Source organism: Geotrypetes seraphini, chromosome 9 (genome assembly GCF_902459505.1).
Source record: "Geotrypetes seraphini chromosome 9, aGeoSer1.1, whole genome shotgun sequence".
In the NCBI taxonomy this organism is placed as follows: Eukaryota; Metazoa; Chordata; class Amphibia; order Gymnophiona; family Dermophiidae; genus Geotrypetes; species Geotrypetes seraphini.
The window spans coordinates 4,229,987-4,253,337 of record NC_047092.1 but is presented as its reverse complement, the minus strand read 5'-3'; the positions used below and the strand labels follow the sequence as shown (position 1 = coordinate 4,253,337).

The following is a 23,351-nucleotide window of genomic DNA, read 5'->3' as shown; positions in this document are numbered from 1 at the left end:
AGGAGGACTGAGAAGCATTTCTAAGCTCTGAACCTTGCTTCTTCCTGAGTACTTGTCCCTAGTTCCCTGTTGCTGGAGCACCAGACCATCTCCGAGTTGCATCTTTTGGGTCATGCGTGGGATTTCGCCAGCAGTAGTGTCACCAGAGCATCTATAAATCACATCTGCGGTACCACATGTGCCATTGCACAGTATCAAGACAGCAACCCGAGTCATCCACCCGGTGTCAAAACAGCAGATCTGGGTGGGCCACAGGAGCCAGGGCCCTACAAAGGTATCAGGGACCAGGGAGACAAAGGATCAGCTTTTATTTGTGGTGGCTGGTGGGGCTTGCAAATTCCTGCCAGAGGATGAACTCTTCAAAGCCACCTCCCCACATGTCTCATTTCCAGCCTGTACTTTGGTTTAAAATAGTTATTTTCACAGGACTCCTAATTATTGGATAAGGTGCAGCTGTAAGAAGAGCTTGTTTTCCACCTGGGTGTGTTTCATCTTTAGCCCTGGCACACGGGTAGAATACATGGCATCATTATAATTTCTCTTCTCTATTTTTAGCCCATGCAGACTTTTGAGAGCCCCAGGGGTTGAAAAGGAGAGATGTTATGTATTGTCTACTCTGTACCCCTGAGAAATTCACATTATGTATCGTCTGCTCTGCACCTCTGAGAAATTCACGTATACCTAGACTGTTTTCCACAGAGCTGGTTTAGCAGCTTCAGTTAATGAAGTACTGTTTACTTCAGTTGAAAGGAAATCCAGCGCTAGGGAGGGAAGAGGGCTGAGGTTAGAAATCAAAGATCCTGGGCAGATCTTTTCCATCATATGAGAAGTTTATAAAATCAAAAGTGAGGAGGGAATGGATATTTAACCAATAACCCACCCAAAAAGAAGAGGATGCTCCATGACACCTCTGGACCGATGCCATCCTGTTTAGATCTTGTTGAAGGTGTGGTATACATTAAATGAGGTCTCGCCAGAGTCTTTTTCCTTCGGCCATTCCTCTCCCTATGCTCCCAAGCATTCTTTTACCTTTCACCATCACCTTTTTAACCTGTTTAGCCAGGAGGAAATAGTGGATCCTGCAGATGGGCAGCCTGGATGGGTCATTTGGCCTTTATTTGCCATCTTGTTTCTATAATCCCTACATCGAGAAATCCCAAAGGTCTTAATTTATCTCTAGTACATCCTCGTATTGTAACCAGGGGTGTCAAACTCCATCACATTCATCAAAGGGCCGAAATCCAAAACACCGAGAGAGTGGTTGATCCTTGGAACGAGCTCCCGGTGCAGGTGATCGAGGCAAACAGCGTGCAAGAATTTAAAAGCAAATGGGATGCCCATGTGGGATCCCTTAGAGGGTTAAGCCAAGGGAACCTGTCACCAGGAGTGGGATCCCTAGGATAGTAGACTTGGGGGTGGTTCAGAATAGTGGGCAGACCTGATGGGCTGTGGCCCTTATCTGCCGTCATCTTCTATGTTTCTATCTCCGTCCAATCTCTGCCCCCATAATAGTACTAATTGTAACACTATTTTTTCCATTCATTTTTCATATACAAACACACACTATAATCTTATATTAACAACACATAATGGTTAAGCACAAAATTAAATGTCCCTGACAGGTGGTAAGTGCTGAAGAGACGCCACTCCTAGACGAGACACAAACTATCCAGTTTTCGGTGTAATGGCCTGAACTGCTTCAGCTCCAGTAAATAACCCTGCACAAGCGATTTAACTGGCCAGGAGTCTCCCCCGACGGTTTAAATAGCTTTGAAGATCATTTTCATTCACTCTGAAGAACTATTGCCCACATTAGCACTAGATCTGATTTTTTTTATTTTTAAAAGAGACATTACCTAAGCATAAACAGACATTTACTCCTTCGTTCTGTAACACGCTCATTTGTCCATGTAAGTTGAAAGAATATTAGCGTTTACACAAATGAATGTATGCTTACACAAGTGAGTGCAAGCAGAACACTTGTGCGTGAATTGTGTAAACACAAGGGGGTGTAACCTTTACACACACTACCTACAGAATACTGTAAGTAATGCACATGTGTGTTACACTTAACCCTTTCAGGACCATAAGGATCGTAGGCCAATTTTTGTGGTTTTGACGACATTTTTATGGTAAAAAGGGCTTGCAGATGCCAAAAAATTGATTTTTTTTTGTGAAATATCATTATTTTTATTTAAAAAATCACACTTCTGGTTTATGGACAGTGTGGCAAGTGAATCTTCTCGTCAATCTGGCAACGACACTAATGAATGAATGTCGGAACCAGTTTGTTTACATAAAGGCAGTATCATATGGAATCCGTACATATCAAATTTAGAACTGTAGACTATCCCAATCAAAATTGATAGGATTTTAAAGTTATGGGACAAATATGTCCCTTGGTCCTGAAAGGGTTAAACACGGGGCTGGTGTAAATGGGCAGGCCTAAACGCAGACACATTGATGCCAACTTATGCTGGTATCCTAGAACAGAAATTAGACGCATAAGTGCTGGCTTCAAAAGGGCTCAGAGCCCAGATAAAGGGCTACATGCACTAAAGATACCAACTGAATCACTGTTGGCCGATTCTTGAGCAGCCATCGATTGCATGGCGGTCATGCCAATCAGGGCATCCCATGGCAGGAGGGAGTGGGCATCCCTCCTGCCATTTTGGGGTGTGCAGGGGGGCCAAGATAGTGGCTGAGGGGGTGCCTGGCGCAGGGAGGGCAATGGCGTGGCTCATCGTGGAGGGCCGTCATCTGGGGTGGGGGGACTTTTTTTCTTCTTTTAATGGGACATATATTTTGCGAAATATCTGCGCCATTGGAAAAAAAGAACAAAAACAGGCAGACCTGTCGGTAACACAGTTAGATGAGTCGGTTTTTCCGATTGCTAAAACCCCTCCTTTTTTTTTTAATAGCCAAGCGATGTTAGTGCATGAATCGCTTGGCTATTTTGCATGGGGATTTAGCTAATTTGCATGGCCAGATCAGAAAACGGGCGATCGAGGGGAAAAACACGCAGTGGGCCGTTTTGTGCATCGGGTCGGTAAACACGATTGTCACTAAAGCTGTGAAAACAGGTTTAGCGACAATCGCTGACTTTAGCGCTTATGTTCAATGGTTCCCAACCCTATCCTGGAGAACCACCAGCCAATCGGGTTCTTGGGATGGCCCTAATGAATATGCATGACGGAGATTTGCATATAATGGGAGGTGACAGGCATGCAAATCTGCCCTATGCACATTCATTAGGGCTATTCTGAAGACCTGACAGGATTGGGAAGCCATGAAAACATCCTTAAGTGACTTGAGTCTGAAACGGAGCGAGTGGGAATGCATGAGAAAGAAAATACCCCAGAGCATAAACAACTCAGTCCCGGATGGAGTCCCCCTTGCCAGTCAGCTTTTCAGGAGATGCACAACAAATAAGCATAAACTTGATTTGCATACACTGCCTCTGTTATATGCAAATTTATTTCACGCATATTCATTGTGGATATCCTGAAACCCTGACTGGCAAGAGGGGACTCCAGGACTGGGCTGAATAGTTCAAAGATTTTTCTTACACAAAAAGAAAACTCTGCATTTCTTTCTAACAAGAAGTTTATTAAGTGTAACTTTGGTTCCAAGTATCCCTTCCTTATTAATACCTTTAGTTAAAAACAATTATATAAGACCAAATACAAAAATTATTAAATTACAAAAACAGCTCCATTGAGTCTCCCATTCAGACTTGAGGACCTCTGAAGTCAAAATCTTCTAACAGCTATAAACAAAAACCCAATCTACTATCATTCTATCAATGTGAGGATTTACAGATCAGACTGAAACATTAAGTGGACTAAAAACAGACTGAGAACACTCCAACATCCAAATGATCAAAGATACAACCAGACTTTGCCCGCCATTTTGAAAATTATAATCACTTTCAGGTTCCAGACAAAATCTAGCAGAAATCTCACCTCGCTGAAAATGACACACGTCTGTGGGTACACATGTAACAGGGCAGCTGACCCTAAGGAACACGACACTAGCCTCACCTGACAGGACAAACCATTTGCCCTTTATAGAGCCATCGCTGCTCTGGTTTAGCACTAGGACTGCCAGACTAAGTTAGAATCCGCAGGTGAAGAAATTGCAATATGGCAGCGTGGCAGAGTAAGAACATGGGTTTAAAAATCCCCGGCAGAGGTGGGAGGAGAGTCCTCGTGTGCATGAATCAATGGACTCTAGGCCTAGCTTTTCGAACAAGCTCCTCCCTTATCATTCACCGCAAACGATGGGCTTCCTCAGCAGCTTACAGAATCTGTGTGTAAAAAAAATGCAATCCCTACAGAAGGATTCATCTCCAGCAAAAATGCAGTGCCCCACAACAGATGGCGGGCTGACGCCCTCGCACACTTTCACCCTCCCTGGTCCAGTTTATGCAGGGATAAGAATAAAAGCTATAGCAAGACCTTAAGTGAGTGAATTGAGATAGTAAAGAGAAGGGGGGGGTCTGCATCCCCTACAATTCCCAGAACCCTATTGTAACCCGCAAAAGCAGAACTCCTAAATCAATGGGTTTAATTTATAGTTCTATAAAAGCACGGAAAACAAACATTCCCACACGAAGGGTCCGACAGGCTACTCACGCGCAGTCCAGTACGGTTTACACACGCATAAAACAGCCGCGTTCTGCTATCATTGTATCCAATAGGTTTTTCAGGGTCTTGTGAGCAAAGTTAGCTGCTTTCCAATTGGGAGGGGGGATTTGTTTTAAATGGCTTTATGGCACTGGGGGGGGGGAATCTGAGAAGTATTTGCTAATTACATGTAATATTTACATTTTATAGACGATGATGTCCACCTAATCACCTAAGAAACTGAATATTCAAGTCGGCAGGATTTTCTACACACAGATAAAACCCAGATCCAGAAGATCCTCAGCTCTCCCAGCCAGAGAATTACGTCATCACCACTGGGAACCAGACCAGGCGTCTCCAGCCCTCGACCGCTTCCCTCACAGCGGCATCGACACCACGCCAAGTCCAGCCCGTCCCCCCTTAGGTCTTCCGACTGCCTTCTCGCAATCTGTCGACGATGGGTTCCTTCACAACCACCATCGGCGCACAATGGCCCAGGCCTTCAAAGTAACTCCGGGCAGGTCTGGTGAACTGTGGGACAAGAAACATTTAAGAAACAAATCTATTGGTCGTTATCACATTTAGCTTTCATAAATTATAACCAGAAGCCCCCTTTCCGTGGTTTCACTTTATCCACCCCTTCCACCTCTTTTATAGCTCAGTTCCGTTATCCTACATTAAGGTGGACCTGCTCTGCTCTTTACTTCTCCTACAGACTCCTAAACAACTTAGCACAGACCCAACCATTGGGATGTGGAGCGCGCAGGTGACAGGAGCGAAGGGGGGGAGCTCTCCGAGGGCACCTGAGCCACCCCCTCCCACATGCATACAACAATTTTGGCCCCCCTTTGTCTCGCTGAACCGAGACATGGAAATGTGCTGTAATCCACGAACACTGCTCCCCTACTGAGGGCTTTTAAGCTGGAGCGGAGCCCAGAAACGTTGCACACCGTGAAGGCAAAACAAAAAAAGTATTATCCTATTCCCTGCATAGGTAAAATAAGCTTTCACCCCCCCCCCCCTTCTCTCCCCGGTCCCCACAACTGCTTCCTAGTCCCTTCCTGCCTCAAGTTCCCAGCGATTAGGCCCCATAATACAAAAGAACCAGATGCTGCAATTTTAATTTAGGAAGAGCTGAGGGACTTTCACTGGGGCGATACAGGCCCTGCCCACAAATTCACACCAGTTTATCGCCAAACCCACAATTCTCAAGCAGAAGAGCCGTCAGGGGTCAAGGCTACCTAAGGTCCACTGTCTATTTCACCTCTCATCCTGCTAGCGAGAAATTACTCTAACGGGACTTAAGCACTCGGCATACTCCACTAAAAATTGTAATGCTTTGCTTCCTATTTCCGGGCATAAAGGAACACAGGTGAGGAATATTAATACACAGTGAATCTCCTTAAAACATTATCAACATAAAAATTTTTTTTTTTTTTTTAAAGATTGGCTTGGACACCATATTAAACTTGGATTGAAGAAGCCAAGCCGTCAATGCCCAAGACCTCTCTCTCCAGTGGCCCAGGTTTTCAGTCCCTGAATAAGAGTTTTTCGAAAGGCCTGTGCGCTGGGTGGAAACGGGGGTTGCTTGGCGTGCCAGTCCGCTCTCAAGCGCCTCTCCTCACACAGCCGTTTTGTCCCGCACAGTTTCCAAGAACAGAACGCTCTCTTTATTCAGAATCCAGCTGCCAAGTTTCCTTCATCAAATCTCCCCTTTCCCCCTCCCTCCCTCCACCAGTAAATCACGAAATCCTGAAGTCTTTGTGAGGCTCGACATCTACGAATCCTCGGCATCTGCTGCCTCTTGGTTTGTTCGTCGCAGGTTGCCTTTGACCTTAACAAATTCAGGGGCATTTTCCCGCTCATCTTCAGTCTTCTGCTTGTCGAGCTCGAGCTAGAAGAACAATTAAAAAACAGCAATTATCCAACGAAATGAGCATATTAATGTAACAAAGCAGATACTGTGTTTCCCCGAAAATAAGACAGTGTCTTGTATTAATTTTGGGCCCAAAAAAAATGCATTAGGTCTTATTTTTTCCCACATACAATGATCATCCCTCCCTTCTTCTCCTCCATCCCAATTCTTTCTCTTTCCTTTCTTTCCCCCACATGTGCATGTTTCCTTCCCTCTCACCCATCCCCTTGTGCCTTCCCTCTGCAGCATCTTTCTATCCCTCCCTCCCATCCCTCGTGCAGAACCCTTGCCCGGGCCCCCCTGCCGCTGCCACGCAGCCGAACCCCCCACTGACCCTTCCATCCTTCCATCTCTCCCATCCGAACCCCGCCGACCGCAAGACCTACATACCTTCCTGCAAAGAGCAGCGTCAGCAGCACTCTAAACAGGCTGCTTCGCGGCCTTCTCCCACCGGGGCCTTCGTGTGCCGCGTTGCTGATGACATCATCAGCGATGCAGCAGAGGGAAGGCCCCAGCGAGAGAAGGCCGTGAAGCAGCTTGTTTAGAGTGCTGTAGATGATGCTCTTTGTAGGTCTCACGGTCGGAGGATCAGTGGGGTTCGGATGGGAGGGAGAGATGAAAAATGGGAGGGTCAACAGGGGTTCGGCTGCATGGCGGGGGTGGAGGCAAGGGAAGTACTACTGCCAGCGAATCCAGGGACTAGGGCTTATAGTAAGACCTACCCCGAAAATCATGCTAAGGCTTATTTTCAGAGTAGGTATCAGCAGAAAGACCATTTGGCCCACACAGTCTGCTCAGTTGTCCCAGTCTACTCTGCTACCAACTGGCTGTGTCGTGAATTTGATTTGCAGAGACACAGAACGGCAATACCCCATGTATGTTAGAGAATTGCAACAACCACATACACGGTTAAGTGTCAACTAGTGCCACCTTTGACCAACATACATGTAAATATTCTGAAACTTACACAGGTATTTGGCACTGAACCAAAGGCGTGAATCTACAGAACCGTCTTTTATAACTGCTGTGCCAGAATAAGGCTGGGGGTCATAACTTAGAGAATGAACATGTTGCGATGACCTGGGACAATATAATTTCCAGCTTTAGAAAGCTCGAGAGAAACTTTCATGGTCAAGGAGACCAAACAAACATGGCCCTGGCCTTGAGGCCTGCAAGGCTTCTCCTCCCCACCCCCATCTCAACTTCCATCTCCTCACCTGCTCGAGCTTCTGTTGACGTTTTTGTAGCTCTATTTCCAGGTCAGATTTCTTCTTCTGGGCCTCCTCTTCTTTCTGCTGTTTGATAACTTGATCCCGTTTCCGCTTCTCCATCACCTTCTGCAGCTCGGGCTTGTTCTGAGGGGCAAGGCCTCTGAAAGAACACAGGACAAGAGAGAACTGGGCAAAAGGCTTCCGAATAGTCTCAGTAAAATGGGGGATTTAATACTTGTGTGCGTTCATGACACTGGAAACCAAGTCCCAGGGCAGGAGTGGAAAAAGCTTTGCCACACTAGCCTCAAGATCTGCCTCAGCTTTGGTCTAGAGCTGGGGTTCTCAACCCAATCTTTGGGATACAAGTAACCAGTCACGTTTTCTGGTTATCCACAATGAATATGAATTAAATAAATTTGCATGAACCGCCCTCCAATGTATGTGGCGGACTGGATTAAGAAGCCCCTGGTCTAGAAGGACAAGCTCTTGCAGGGTAAAAGAAGTGTTTGTTATGTGAACTGGTCCCAGCAAGGATAAGGGGCTGTAGTTGTTGCCCTATGTAACCTGGTAGTCCTAACATGTTCTCTCCCTTTCCCTTCTCCAGATGATGCAGTGCCCCCAACCTCTAGCTTACTGTTCCAGACACTCCCTGCGGTGGTTGTGTAGAGGAAGGGTTAAAACAAGTTGCTCCTTCCTCCCCCCACCTAATCTGCCGTCTGGAAAACAGGACTCTTTCTCTGCTCTAGGAGAGTGTGGCATAGTGGTTAGAGCTACAGCCTCGGCATCCTGAGGTCGTGGGTTCAAATCCCGTGTTACTCCCTATGACCCTGGGCAAGTCACTTAATCCTCCACTGGATTGGGATTCACCCCAAGATCCCTGGGTCTTCAGGAATGAGGTTCAGCCTATGGTCCCATCACCTTGAGTACCTCCAATCTCATCGGGTCTCAGAAGCTCAGCAGCAGAGGGCCTGGTTCATACTTGGATGGGAGGAGTGAGGTTCATTACTATCATGGTATATGCAAAATGAATCCACTTGGAGAATGACTTGTGGGGAGGGAAGAGAAACAGAGAATGGTTGAAGCCGTATTAGGCACTCCTGCTGGCCAAGATGAGAAGACATTGAGAGATCAGGATGATGGGGGGAAGCAGACCAATTTAAGAGTCAAGAGATAGGGGGGGAGGAGAAAACTGAGGACTGAGAAAGATTACATGAGGTAGAGGCAAACAAAGAAAGGAAGAAGAAAGAAATCTGGATAAAGAGATGAAGGAAAGAAGACCCAGAAGAACGAGAAAAATGGAGAAGTGATATGGAAAAGTGGGAGGGGAGAGAGGAAATGGGGAAACAGACAGAAGGAGAAAACACTGGAAAGTGGGTGGTTGAAGAGGGAACGAGGACCTGTGATGCAGGAGGGAGAGAGAAAGAATATTAGGGAGGGCTGGGGGAGGGGAGGTCATGAAAGAGAAAGATACTGATGATGATGATGATGATAATAACAACAACTTTATTCTTCTATACCGCCAACACCCAAAAAGTTCTAGGCGGTTCACAGAATAAAGAGGATTGGACATTCCAGTGATGGTACAAAGCAAAAAGCAGTAGAATATTTCAATAGTGAAAACTACAATACGAAACTATGACAGTCATCAATCAAGTAACAAATTTTTTTAACAAATAGGTCTTAACCAATTGGCTAAAGATGCAGATTGTTGAATCAGGTCGTCTAACCATACTTGAACTTTATCTGCTTGATAAGCCAAAGATCGATCAAAATATTTTTTAACACAACAATTTTTGGGATTAGGAAAAGTAAATAAACCAGTATGCAGAGTAGGCCTAGTTGAACGGTACCACTTGAAATGAGAGAGGAGATATAGCGGAGCTAATCCAAATAACATCTTATAGCAAACACCAGCAAATTTGAAAAGTACTCTTGCTTCCATTGACAACCAGTGTAGCCGACATGTTCCGATTATTTTGGATTAGCCTTAATCCTCCTACGACGGTTTTATAAGCTCCCAAACAGATTATATTGCAATAGTCAAGATTAGATAAAATTAATGCTTGAACTAGTAATCTGAAAGAAGTAGGGTCAAAGTATTTTTTTTTTGATGGAACGCAACTTCCATAATGCAAAGAAACATTTCTTTACAAGCATTATCAGAATGCTCCCCAGGGTTAAAAGGTGGTCAAGTATGACTCCTAAAATTTTAAGAGATGGGTCTATTGAATATTCTAGTCCTCTTAAACAGAGTTTTATCTGTAATTTTATCGTTGGGACTAGCCAAAAATCTCTTTTTTTCAGTGTTTAATTTCAATTTCAATTCAATGGTCCATTGTTCAATCTGATTTAGGATATGCAGAGAATGCATATTCTAACTGAGGAATAAATTAGGACACCCTACACCCTAATATCTAGTGTTACCCCCTTTGGCTGAAATAACTGCAGTGAGACGCTCTTGTAGCCATCAACCAGTCTTCAACATCAGTCTGAGGAAAGTTTGGCCCACTCTTCAATGCAGAATTCTGTCGGCAGTGAGATGTTTGAGGGGTTTCTTGCATGTACAGCCCTTTTGAAATCATCCCATAGCATCTCAATGAGATTAAGATCAGGGCTTTGACTCGGCCACTCCAGGACTCTCCATTTCTGAGTTTTCAGACAGTGCTTGGTGGATTTACTGGTATGTTTTGGGTCATTGTCGTGTTGCAGGGTCCAGTTCTGCTTCAGCTTTAATTTTCTTACAGATGGTCTCGCATGTTCCTCAAGCACCCTCTGATACATGGTGGAATTCATGGTGGATTCTATGATGGTGAGCTGGCCAGGTCCTGCTGCAGCAAAGCATCCCCAAACCATGACACTTCCACTTCCATGCTTCACAGTTGGTAAGAGGTTCCTTCCCTGGAATGCTATATTTGTCCTCTTTTCTGGTGTCCAAATAATTCAATTTTAGACTCATCTTAGATATAGAACACTATTCCAGAAGTCCTGGTGTTTGTCTACATTCTCTCTGGCAAACTTCAGTCTGGCCTTGATGTTAAAGAGCAAAGGTTTCCTCCTTGCACACTAACCATGCAAATTAAATTTGTGCAGTCTCTTTCTGATTGTAGAGGCATGCACTTTCACATCAACAGTAGCAAAAGCCTGCTGTAGGTCCCGTGGTGACATTTGGAGACTTCTTTTAGCATCTGGGGTCAACTTGTTTGGACGGCCAAACCTGGGCATGTTGGCAGAAAGTCCTCCACTTGTACACTATTTTCCGGACCATGGAATAGTTAATGTCAAATTCTTTCAAGATCTTTTTAAATCCCTTACCAGACTTATAAGCTGCTACAATCTTCTTTCTGAAGGCCTCAGACAGCTCTTTTGATCTCACTATGGTGTTCACTCTCACCGCAGCAGTCATGAGCACACCAAACCAAATGTCTGAGGTTTAAGTAGGGCAAACCTCCTTCAAAATGCTGAGGAACGATGTTCTAATCATGTGTACTTGATGTGATACACCTGTGTCCTAATTTATTCCTCAGTTAGAATACACATTTTTGTGGATATCTTTTGTTTCATGAGTGAACCATAAATATAGGACTGACTTATGTGGTCCTATACATGTGGTTACCTTGGCTGGTTAAGTGGTGGATATTGGTGCTCTTGGAATGCCTCCAAATAGCTGCCTTTGTCTCGGGCGCTAACTGGACATTTTCAGTTCCACACTCTGGTTAAGTGCCGCTGAAATGTACAGGTTAGCCTCGGACAAGCGATTTAACTGGCCAGATGCAATTTCTGGCTGGTTAAATCACCGAGTATCAACCCACTAGTTTCCACTTCTTTCCAAACCCCCTCCCATATCCTGGTACGCACAGGAAGGCACTGTTGAATGATTGAATTTCGCCTCACTGCTTTCAGAAACCACCATATGCAGAGCGATCATTTACCAGCTGGTTTGAGTTCTGCCAGTACCTTAGCCACCTGCACAGACTAACTGCCCTCGTATGAAGGAATGCATACTTGCAATATCAGATCCTAGTGCTCTGTAGGTCAAGTTGCACAATCTGCAGATCCCCTCTTGCCACCCCCACCCTTCCCCAGTAAATATTACCTTTTCTGGTTCATTAGCAGCTCTCGATGAAGGTCCTGGTGATTCCGGGATGTTTTTACTGGATTAATTATTTTTTTCGGCCTAATTAGCTCCGAGTTGTCTGCTTCTATGTAATCTGGCTCCGCCATAATGCACCTTGTCATGAGATAGGGACTATTGAGATCAGAATCCACCTCGGTGCTATCTGCAAAATAAACAGCGCAAATACCACCATGTTAACTTATGTTAAGAACTGTAAATGAAAGCTTCCGTCTATAAATGAAAGCCCACCTCTTTGAAAGTACTTTTGACTCCTAACTCCTGTCACCTTGGGATCTGCATCCCCAACCCTCTATGTCATGTGTGTCTATCCAAGCTAGATTGTAAGCTCTTCTGAGCAGGGACCAACTATAAATGTCAGCCCACCTCTTTGAGAGTGCTTTCGACTCCTAACTCTTCTCACCTTGGATTCTGCATCCCCAACCCTGTCTGTCTGTCCAAGTTAGATTGTAAGCTCTTCTGAGAAGGGACCATCTATAAATGTCAGCCCACCTCTTTGAGAGTGCTTTCGACTCCTAACTCCTCTCACCTTGGGTTCTGCATCCCCAACCCTATATATTATGTCTGTCTGTCCAAGTTAGATTGTAAGCTCTTCTGAGCAGGGACCATCTATAAATGTCAGCCCACCTCTTTGAGAGTGCTTTCGACTCCTAACTCCTCTCACCTTGGGTTCTGCATCCCCAACCCTCTATCTCATGTCTGTCTGTCCAATTTAGATTGTAAGCTCTTCTGAGCAGGGACCATCTATAAATGTCAGCCCACCTCTTTGAGAGTGCTTTCGACTCCTAACTCCTCTCACCTTGGGTTCTGCATTCCCAACCCTGTCTGTCTGTCCAAGTTAGATTGTAAGCTCTTCTGAGCAGGGACCATCTATAAATGTCAGCCCACCTCTTTGAGAGTGCTTTCGACTCCTAACTCCTCTCACCTTGGGTTCTGCATCCCCAACCCTTATGTCATGTCTGTCTAAGTTAGATTATTAAGCTCTTCCGAGCAGGGTCCGTCTATTAAATGTCAAAAAGTACAGCGTTGCACATGCCTTTCAGCGCTATATAAGTGATAATATAGTGCTGTGGCCAGCGATTAAAAAGCCTAACATGTCTTCATAAAAGTAGGGAAAACTTGCTGAGAAATTGATCACACAAAAGTTTGGAAACCTTTTAGATTTTGAAAATTTGATGATACCAATTCTTCATAATTTCTGCAGATTATATCTAATATAATAAAACGGTAAGCTGCGCATGCGCACTTCCTATGCGTGCGTCCGTTTTCCATGAGCTGTAGCGACCCATAGGAAGTGCGCATGCGCGGCTTACGGTCTGGCCTCATGCGAGGCAAGACAAGTGCGCATGCGCGCCCTTCCCTGCTCTCCACCTGCAGAGCGGCGGCTGCCGGCCTCTAGCACCCCCTGCCCTCTCCATCGCCTCCCGGCTCCAGCAGCTTAGGCAGCACTATAAACACGCTGCTTCGCGCCCTTCTCTGCCGATTTCCTCTGCCGCGTCTCTGATGACATCATCGGAGACAGACGCAGCAGAGGAAATCGCCAGTAGAAGGCCACGAAGCAGCGTGTTTAAAGTGCTGCCTACCGGCTGGAGCCCCGAGGTTTGTCGGCGGTGGGAGGGTCAGGAGTAGGCAGGATCGACAATGGCAGTAAAAGAAGGGGGAGGGACCGAATGGAGCAGGGAAGAGAAGGGAAAGGGGGAGTGGGGGATAATGCTGCTACTGCTTCTACACAGGAAAGGGGGGGGGGATAGGAGGGAAATGCTGTTGCTGCTGCACAGGGAAATGGGGAAAAATGACAGACAGACAGCGGGAGGGAAGGAGACAGAAAGAAAGAAAGACACAGGGGCAGGGAGAGGGACAGAAAGACAGACAGAGAAAGGGGGCCAGAGAGAGAGTCAGCGGGAGAGGGAAAGGGGGCTGCTTTGGGGGGAGGGGTGTGCTTGGGGCAAACAGCTTTGCTCTGGGGGGGAAGACAGAAGGGACCATGGAGAGACAGGGAGAGGGATAGGGGGCTGCTTTGGGGGGAGGGGTGTGCTGGGGGGAGACAGAAGGGGCCATGGAGAGATAGGGAAAGGGGGCTGCTTTGGGGGAGGTGTTCTGGGGACAGACAGCTTTGCTCTGGGGGGGAAGACAGAAGAGGGCCATGGAGAGACATTTGGGGGGGAGGTGGGTGCTGGGGGCAGACAGCTTTGCTCGGGGGGAAGGAGGGGGAGACAGAAGGATACAGGCAGCGGCCAAGGAGAGAGAGATAAAGAAACACAGACAGACAGACACATCTATTCTAGCACCCGTTAATGTAACGGGCTTAAAGACTAGTATATATATAAGTTCCTGTAAAAAATTATTTATATATATATCAAGTTTCAAGTTTTATTTTGATTTGATAAATCGCTTATTCAAATTTACTAAACGAGTTACAATAAAAGAAAGATAAACATACATATATATTATATATATAAGTTCCTGTACCATGATTGTTGATATCAACATGAATGTTTGTAATTTCTAGCTCATTCTTCTGTTTTGTATAGTTATATTTTTAAAATTTCTTTTTATAAAATTGATATCAACATTTTAAAAAATGATTTGAGACCCCCCCTTTTTGGGGAAAGAAGCCTAAAACAGAGAGATTTTTCTAACTCAATCTTTCAAGATTTTTGCAAACCTGCCTCTCTTCTGTATCTTTTACAAGTATCAAAGTTCAAGAACTGCAGAAACATTTACAGAAAAAATAAACATGGAAGAGTCAAACTAACTACTCATTAACACAAAAGTCTAACAGAAAGGACAGATTTCACGGCGATACTTAAATGCCCGTACCGGTGGAGTCTCCAGTGATCGTGTAGCAAAACGTGGCAGACATTTCTGTGCGATTGCTTAACCAAAGGCTCTCAGAGCAACTATCGCCCTAGGCCAAACCTTCTCTTATTCAACGGCCCTGGTCAATCATTAAACCCAAGCTGTCCTTGGTTTAGTTTCATCATGCAAATTTGCTTCCTTAATGGAGGAACGGCTAGACAAATTGCAGCCATACTCACTCGAGGTGCGCAGAGAGAGGGGGGACATGATCAAGACGTTCAAGTATCTCACGGGCCGCATAGAAGCGGAGGAAGATATCTTCCTTTTCAAGGGTCCCACGACAACAAGAGGGCACCCGTGGAAAATTAGGGGAGGGAAACTACGAGGTGACACCAGGAAATTCTTTTTCACTGAAAGAGTGGTTGATCGCTGGAATAGTCTTCCACTGCATGTGATCGAGGCCAGCAGCATGCCTGATTTTAAGGCCAAATGGGATCGTCACATGGGATCTATTCACAGGGCGAAGGTAGGGGAGGGACATTAGGGTGGGCAGACTAGATGGGCCGTGGCCCTTATCTGCCGTCTATTTCTATGTTTCTAAGGTGCAATGAAATTAATAGTGAGAAAGGAAGGAGGAGCGAGATACGTGGCCACAAAATCGAGAATGTTCCCGATTGCTGGGATGTCTCTCTGGAACATGATGTCGGGTCAATTAAGATGATGTACCGACTGCCTCAAATTCAAGAAATTGTTTCAAGACCGAGCTGTTTGTTCATGCTTATTTGTAGAGTCAATACAGCTTATGATACGTCTGATTTTTATGAAATAACTGGTTGCTGAAGTCTACAGGTTGGCAGCGTTATGATTATTTGTGAATGAAGTTGGTTAATTTTCTCTTGGGAACGAGTGGAAGTCTGTTAGCTCTAAGTTATCGAAAAGTCATTATGAATGTTCAATTTTATAGGCGGTTTATACATTTTTAAATCAATAAAGCCACCAGTGCCATTCTCTCAGCTACAGGAATTGTATTGTGTATTCTTGTGGGTCCAGAAGACATAATATAACCGAATGAAACAAGAAAGGAGGTCGGCCACTACAACTGTATTAAGGCCAAAATCCTGAACATGGAAGGCAACACACGGAGGTACCGTGTTTCCCCCAAAATAAGACCCTAAAATTAAGCCCCCAAAACTCCTCCCAAATGTCCCCGACACACCCTGACTCCATCCCTGGATTCGCCAGCGGCAGCTGCGCTCCCCCCCCCCCAGTCGAACCCCGCCGACCCTCCCACCGCAAGACCGACATACCTCCCTCCAAACAGCAGCGTCAGCAGCACTTTAAACAGGCTGCTTCGCGGCCTTCTCCCGCCAGGTTCTACCCTCTGCCTGCATCACTGATAATGTTATCAGCGACACGGCACAGGGAAGGCCCCGGCGGGAGAAGGCCGCGAAGCAGCCTGTTTAGACTGCTGCCGACACTGCTCTTCGGAGAGACGGAGAGAGGGATAGAAAGATGCTGCGCATGTGGGGGGAGAGAAAGGAAAGAGGATTAGGGTGGAGGAGAGGAAGGCAGAGATGATCATTGTACATGAAAAAAATAAGACATCCCTAGTGCCTTTTTTGGACCCGGTAGTATTTAATTGCCGAGTTTAAGTCTGTCCCACGCAGCTGCTTGTCCCTTAGGGCTTCACTGCGAGATCCGAGACCCGGAGACGCAGGTTCCTTTGCTGAGTTACCTCCTAATATGCAACTTCAAGCGACTCACCTAACCTCCCAGTGCATCACAGATGTTTACAAAGCTCTCGCACAGGCGGCACACGTTGATCATACAGTCAAATTTAACTACCACCTTTTACAGAGACTCAAAGAAACCATACTTATATACTAACAACAACTACTATTTTAAATAGCTCATGTTGCTTCTCATTTTTAGGCTGCGTCCGAAAAGAAACCACCCACGTGGTCTCCCTTGAAGAGTCGGCAGCTGCAAAGTGTATCCAGCGAGAGTCCCACTCGTTATAAGAACATAAGAATTGCCGCTGCTGGGTCAGACCCGTGGTCCATCGTACCCATCAGTCCGCTCACGCGTCGGCCCTCTGGTCAAAGACCAGCGCCCTGAGACTAGCCTTACCTGCGTACGTTCTGGTTCAGCAGGAACTTGTCTAACTTTGTCTTGAATCCCTGGAGGGTGTTTTCCCCTATAATAACCTCCGGAAGAGCGTCTAGTTTTCCACCACTCTCTGGGTGAAGAAGAACTTCCTTACGTTTGTACAGAATCGATCCCTTTTAACTTTAGAGAGTGCCCTCTCGTTCTCTCTACCTTGTAAAGGAAACAAAGTAGGTACTTTTGAACTTCTTGTTTCTCCTCCGAGAATTCCTCCTTTTCAACAAAACTCAAGTGCCTCAGCTTCTTTTAGCTACAGAGAGGAGCAGAGATTTTGGACAGAATTATTCACCTGGGTGAGATCCTCTGTCCTGCACTGATTTCGCCTCACAGAATAAGGTTATGAGCACCAGGTCTGCAAGGTTTGCTGGGTTTTCACCGAATTTGAGGTGGGGCAGGCGAGGTACTCCCGCTTTCCTTAACAGGACAAGCAGCACAGAATTAGCCTGCAAATAACAGAGCAGAGCTACGATGTTTTATTTCAAGTGCTCTCCAGAAGTGCTTAAAATAAATCTGAAACCCACAGCACTAAGTATTATGACTTACTGTCACATTTGGAGTTACAGAAGCAGCTAACTAAGACATTTCTCTGGCTAGCTCTGCACACAGCCTTTCACATCAGCAGTTTTTTAAATGAGGATATTTAAAGAGAAATGCTTCCAAAATCAGTCAGTGAACCTACAAAAATTAAAGGCAAGAAAGGGGCCATTTTTTTCAGAGGGAATACCGAAGAGCAGAAGACAAGGAAAATGGAACAACCTCAGCCTCCACACTCCAAGGTAGAGAATGACACAGGGCCAATTTTGTTGCTGTCCCTGTCCCATTCCTGTAATCTCTACCATAACTACACAAGCTTCAAACACTTATGATTTTAAAGTGTCTGAGGCTTGTGCAGATGAGGACGGAGCTTAGGCATTGGTGGAATGAGGCATTATGACATCACAATCTCAGCTCTAGAATGTTACCACTTAGGATTTTAAAGCGTTTGAGGCTTGTGCAGATGAGGACGGAGCTTAGGCATTGGTGGAATGAGGCATTATGACATCACAATCTCAGCTCTAGAATGTTACCACTTAGGATTTTAAAGCGTTTGAGGCTTGTGCAGATGAGGACGGAGCTTAGGCATTGGTGGAATGAGGCATTATGACATCACAATCTCAGCTCTAGAATGTTGCTACTTAGGATGTTAAAGTGTCTGAGGCTTGTGCGGATGAGGACGGAGCTCAGGCATTGGTGGAATGAGGCATTATGACATCACAATCTGAGCTCTAGAATGTTGCTACTTAGGATTTTAAAGTGTCTGAGGCTTGTGCAGATGAGGACGGAGCTTAGGCATTGGTGGAATGAGACATTATGACATCACAATCTCAGCTCTAGAATGTTGCCACTTAGGATGTTAATGTGTGTGAGGCTTGTGCAGATGAGGACGGATCTTGCAGGGATGGGACAAGGACAGGAAAAGAAATCACGGGGACGGGACAGGAAAATGAGTTCCCACGGGGACGGGTAAAAATTTGTTCCCGTGTCATTCGCCTACTCCAAGGCAGTATGTTTAATACAGAGCCTTTAGGTAATCCTAACAAAGCTGTTTATAATAAAGATAAACAGGAAATGGGAAGGAACAATGCAAAGGAAAGAAGAACTAGGGAAAGGACAGAGCAGACTTGTCTGCCATCTGTGCTTGGAGGGAACCAGATCAACGTTTTCCTCATCTCCAAATGAATTGTGAAATAAAAATGTCTTAGGGGCAGACTGAATTTAAGGAGAGGGACTCCATTTCATGGGTGTAGGGAGGGGGCGTAAAAGGGCTACCCCTAATTTTTCCCCTTGAAGAAATTTTGACTCTGCTTGGGGTGGAAGTTGGAGGCGTTTCTCACGAAGGGGAAGCAGTGCTTGGCCAAACGCAGAAACCTGCAAAAAGCAGGACGCCAGCCGCGGAGGGCTAAGAAAACGTCTAATGGAACTAATCCATTAAAATCTTGTTCATAAAGAAGAAAAACCTCTTATCTTCTAACATTCCTGCCATTTCCCACAAATCCCACCCGAGACGGGGTCCTCAACATTTTGAACTTCCAGAGCAAACAGCACGAAAGGTGTGGCAAGGTGCAAGCTGTGTAAATACTACATGGAGTCCAAACACACACACAGCTGTGTTATGAAGTACTTCCTAAGACTGTTTCAAGTGGGGAGGAAAAGCGAGTCGGTGGCATCCCACGGGCTGAGCAGGGGCTGTGGATGGGTCACAAGGTCTTCCTCTGCAATTATGAATTCTCCCTGGGGAGCTCAGAACGATTTACATGAATTCATTCAGATACTCAAGCATTTTTCCCTGTCTGTCCTGGTGGGCTCACAATTTATCTAATGTACCTGGGGGGAGGGGGGGGATTAAGTGACTTGCCCAGGGTCACAGGAAGCAGCACAGGGTTTGAACCCACAACCTCAGGGACCTGAGGCTGTAGCTTTAACCACTGCACCACTCTAGAAATCAAAATGTAGCAAAAGGGAACCAAGTCTAGGACAATCCAGCCATTGTGACATCACTGATGAGGTTGTCTCTTATTGGTGGCCTGAGGCATTATGACATCACAAGAACAGCTCTAGTTATCAAAGACAGAAACTTTTCACACTATTTACTTATTCAATTTTCTGTGCTGTTTTCCCAAGGGAGCTCAGAACGATTTACATGAATTCATTCAGGTACTCAAGCATTTTCCCCTGTCTGTCCTGGTGGGCTCACAATCTATCTAATGTACCTGGGGGGGGGGGGATTAAGTGACTTGCCCAGGGAGCAGCACAGGGTTTGAACCCACAACCAATACACCACACTCTCCTCCAATAGAATATCAGAAGTGAGCCAAGTATAGACCAATGAAGCCATTGTGACATCACTGATGAGGTTGGCTCTTATTGGTGGAATGAGGTATTATGACCTCAGGGAAAGGGATTGGGACTTGGATACCGCCTTTTTGTAGTTTTTCAACCACACTCAAAGTGGTTTACATATGGTACAGGTACTTCAAGCATTTTCCCAGTGGACTCACAATCTACCTGATGTACCTGGGGCAATGGGGAGATTAAGTGACTTGCCCATGTCACAAGGAGCAGGGCAAGGTTTGAGCCCACAATCTCAGGGTGCTGAGGCTGCTGCAGCTTTAAGCACTAAGCCGCCAAATCCCCAGGATCTTATACATGGTACCTAGGTCAGCGTGCCCAAACTAACGCACGCGTCCAAGATGCACGCGCAAATGGACTAACAAGCCTTTAACAACCAATGATTGGATACTAGTTATTAATGCTAGTGGGCAGTTGTTTTAATGTTCACCGTTCTATAAAGCGAGGCGCTTAACTACTAGCATAGAAGTCATACAAGGTCGTGGCCAAGGGCGTGTTCTGAATAGCTGTGTGCGTAGTTACAGAATATGGCCTCAGCGCGCCTAACTTCAATGCCAGCATTTGCACCAGGTTTCAGCAACAGGCATTAAGTCTGACGCTAAAAGCCGGGCGTGGGAAATCGGCGCTATGTACTCCTTTATAAAGGGCGACTGTTTTTGCGCCATTCATAGACGTCCCCCCAATGTATTGAAGGACTCTTGTCGCCGTTGTTCAGCAATAGGAAAAAAAATACGCACAAGTGTAGCCACCTACAATACCATCTGTAGCGACACTTCTCTCTAAAGACACTGCATACGTGCGCTGTATCGTTATCGCCTTATCTGCTTCTAACGTAGCAGATGCGCTTCTGCTTAGCAAATTCACTGCTCTCTCACAAGAACCAAAAAAGACAAATTATATTTGCAGCTTGTAAAGGGAACCCTGAAAAAACGACAATTATCATGCGGAATGCGACCTTCCACCTGCTTTTCTTTTACAATTTATCATCGGTTTACTTTGAAAGCTTTGCGACGGCCTCAAAGAAAGCAAACCAAATGTTGGGTATCATTAAGAAAGGTATCACGGCCAGGACGAAGGAAGTCATCCTGCCACTGTATCGCGCAATGGTGCGCCCACATCTGGAGTACTGTGTCCAGTACTGGTCACCGTACCTCAAGAAGGACATGGCGGTACTTGAGGGAGTCCAGAGAAGAGTGACTAAACTGATAAAGGGTATGGAAAACCTCTCATATGCGGACAGGTTGAAAAAGCTGAGGCTATTCTCCCTGGAAAAAGCGGAGACTTAGAGGAGACATGATAGAAACCTTCAAAATCCTGAAGGGCATAGAAAAGATAGACAGGGACAGATTCTTCAGACTGTGGGGAACCACAAGTACAAGGGGTCACTCGGAGAAATTAAAAGGGGACAGGTTTAGAACAAACGCTAGGAAGTTCTTTTTTACCCAGAGGGTGGTGGACACGTGGAACGCACTTCCGGAGGCCATGATAGGACAGAGCACGTTACAGGGCTTCAAAGAAGGTTTGGATAGGTTCCTAGACGATAAGGGGATTGAGGGGTACAGATAGGAGTAGAGGTAGGTTATAGGAATAGTCAGGGACCACTGCACAGGTGATAGACCAGGAGGGCCGCTGCAGGAGCAGACCGCTGGGCGGGATGGACCTCTGGTCTGACCCGGCGGAGGCAAATTCTTATGTTCTTCTGGAATTAACGGAATGTCCTTCAGACCTTTGATCTCCTCTTCACAAGGAAGAGAAGCACTTCCCATATCTACTACCCAGCACGGTTTGAACGTCAGGAACCGGAGCAAAACATTACTGGAACGACAGTGCACCAGGCAGAAAAGCTCCTTTGACTTTGAGAAAAGATCTTCATATATTACAGCTTCAAAATGCAGACAACTTGACATTTCAAAAGGATTGAAACAATCGCCCCATTGTATAGAAAGCCACTTACCCTATACTAGGAATCTTCTGACCTTTCCAGCTGTTCGTCCACTGCTCAGTATCGTTGCCAGCTGGACATAATTTACCGGCCACCTTCAGCTGCTGCGGAGCACACAGCATTGCCGTTCTGAAGAGGGATGAGGAAGCAAAACCTCACACGAATTGTGGAAGCTAATTGCCTCATTGCGACCTGGTTTAACTGCTTAAACAGTCCCCCCCCCTGTTTTTATTTAAACAAAAAGTTACTCAACTATAACCCGACTCTCCTCCTGGAAACAGCTTGGCTCTCTCAATACTGTCCTCTTCCCAAGTGAGGCACAAAACAAAGGTATTAATTATGTCTTATGCTTTAAAGAAAGCTTCTCTCCGTAAAAGTCACAAAAATTATTCTATGCGTTATTTCCCTACTTATGAAAGAATTTTGTCCATCCATTGCTTTATATTTAGGGCTCGTTTATAAAACGTGTTAACACGCATTAAAGGAAAAACTATGGCGAACTGCAACCTGTAAACTGTATATTATGTATACAGTATAACCTCGTTAGAACGGATCCTCGCATATATCCTTGAACGGGGAGACCTTGACCAGGACTTCAGCAGAACGAGATTTAGGAGTAATCATTAGTGCAGACATGAAATCTGCCAATCAGGTGGAGAAGGCTTCCTCAAGGGCAAGACAGATGCTGGGTTGCATCCGTAGAAGTTTCGTCAGCAGAAAGCCTGCAGTCATAATGCCATTATACAGGACCATGGTGAGACCTCATCTGGAATACTGCGTGCAATTCTGGAGGCCACATTATCGCAAAGACATGCAGAGGGTCGAGTCGAGTCGGTCCAAAGGATGGCCACCAGAATGGTCTCAGGGCTTAAAGGTCTCTCGTACGAAGCAAGACTAAACAATTTGCAGCTCTACACTCTCGAGGAACGCAGGGAGAGGGGATACATGATTGAGACGTTTAAATACGTCACCGGACGTATAGAAGTGGAAGATAACATTTTCCTTCTCAGAGGCCCCTCAACCACAAGGGGGCACCCGCTCAAACTCAAGGGCGGGAAATTTCACGGCGACACCAGGAAGTATTTCTTCACGGAGCGAGTGATTGATCAATGGAACAAGCTTCCAGTACAGGTAATCGAGGCCAGCAGCGTGCCAGATTTTAAGAATAAATGGGACGCCCATGTGGGATCCCTACGTGGGTCAGGGCAAAACATTGGCTAATCTTAAGGGGAGGGTCTATAGAGTGAGCAGACTTGATGGGCCTTGGCCCTTTTCTGCCGTCATCTTTCTATGTTTCTATGTTTCTATATAGCGGACGAGGTCTGCTGGTCCCGGCCATGCGCCTTTATAAACGTGAAGAAAATCATCGCATATAGTAGACAACCAATTTGGTACCCAGAGCCGCTTTTAGCTGTAGTTTTCGTCGACTATAATGGACACGCAGGCTCCGCCTACAAGGCGCGTGGCGTGCCGGTGATACAGTATCAAAATGCAGCCCAGAAGAAAATGACAAGAGTCTTTTTCCTGCTTTAGAACATCTTTTAGGGTTCTAGTTTTGCAATCGTTTTGTGCCATACCAATGTTTTGCTGAGTTTTGTTCTTGATGTTGTGCAGTGACCGTTGTCCATCGATTGAACATTGTTTCAAGTTGACCTAAATAAAGTTTTTA

The 23,351-nt window shown here is 45.7% G+C and overlaps 1 protein-coding gene across 2 annotated transcripts in view; it reads right to left on the bottom strand.

Annotated features, from left to right (window-relative positions):
* Positions 1-3,588: 3,588 nt before the first annotated feature.
* Positions 3,589-23,351, bottom strand: part of FAM107B (family with sequence similarity 107 member B) — an 84,681-nt gene continuing 64,918 nt past the window's right edge. The window contains exons 1-4 of one of the 2 annotated variants that reach the window (XM_033959267.1): positions 21,695-21,828; positions 11,848-12,031; positions 7,761-7,914; positions 3,589-6,522 (exon numbers count right to left, since the gene is read on the bottom strand). In XM_033959267.1, the coding sequence (XP_033815158.1) occupies positions 6,406-6,522; positions 7,761-7,914; positions 11,848-11,990 (414 nt within the window). In that variant the 5' untranslated portion in view covers positions 11,991-12,031; positions 21,695-21,828 and the 3' untranslated portion in view covers positions 3,589-6,405. Of the gene's footprint in view, positions 6,523-7,760; positions 7,915-11,847; positions 12,032-21,694; positions 21,829-23,351 lie in introns of those variants that run through there. The other variant, XM_033959266.1, reaches the window with a different exon arrangement.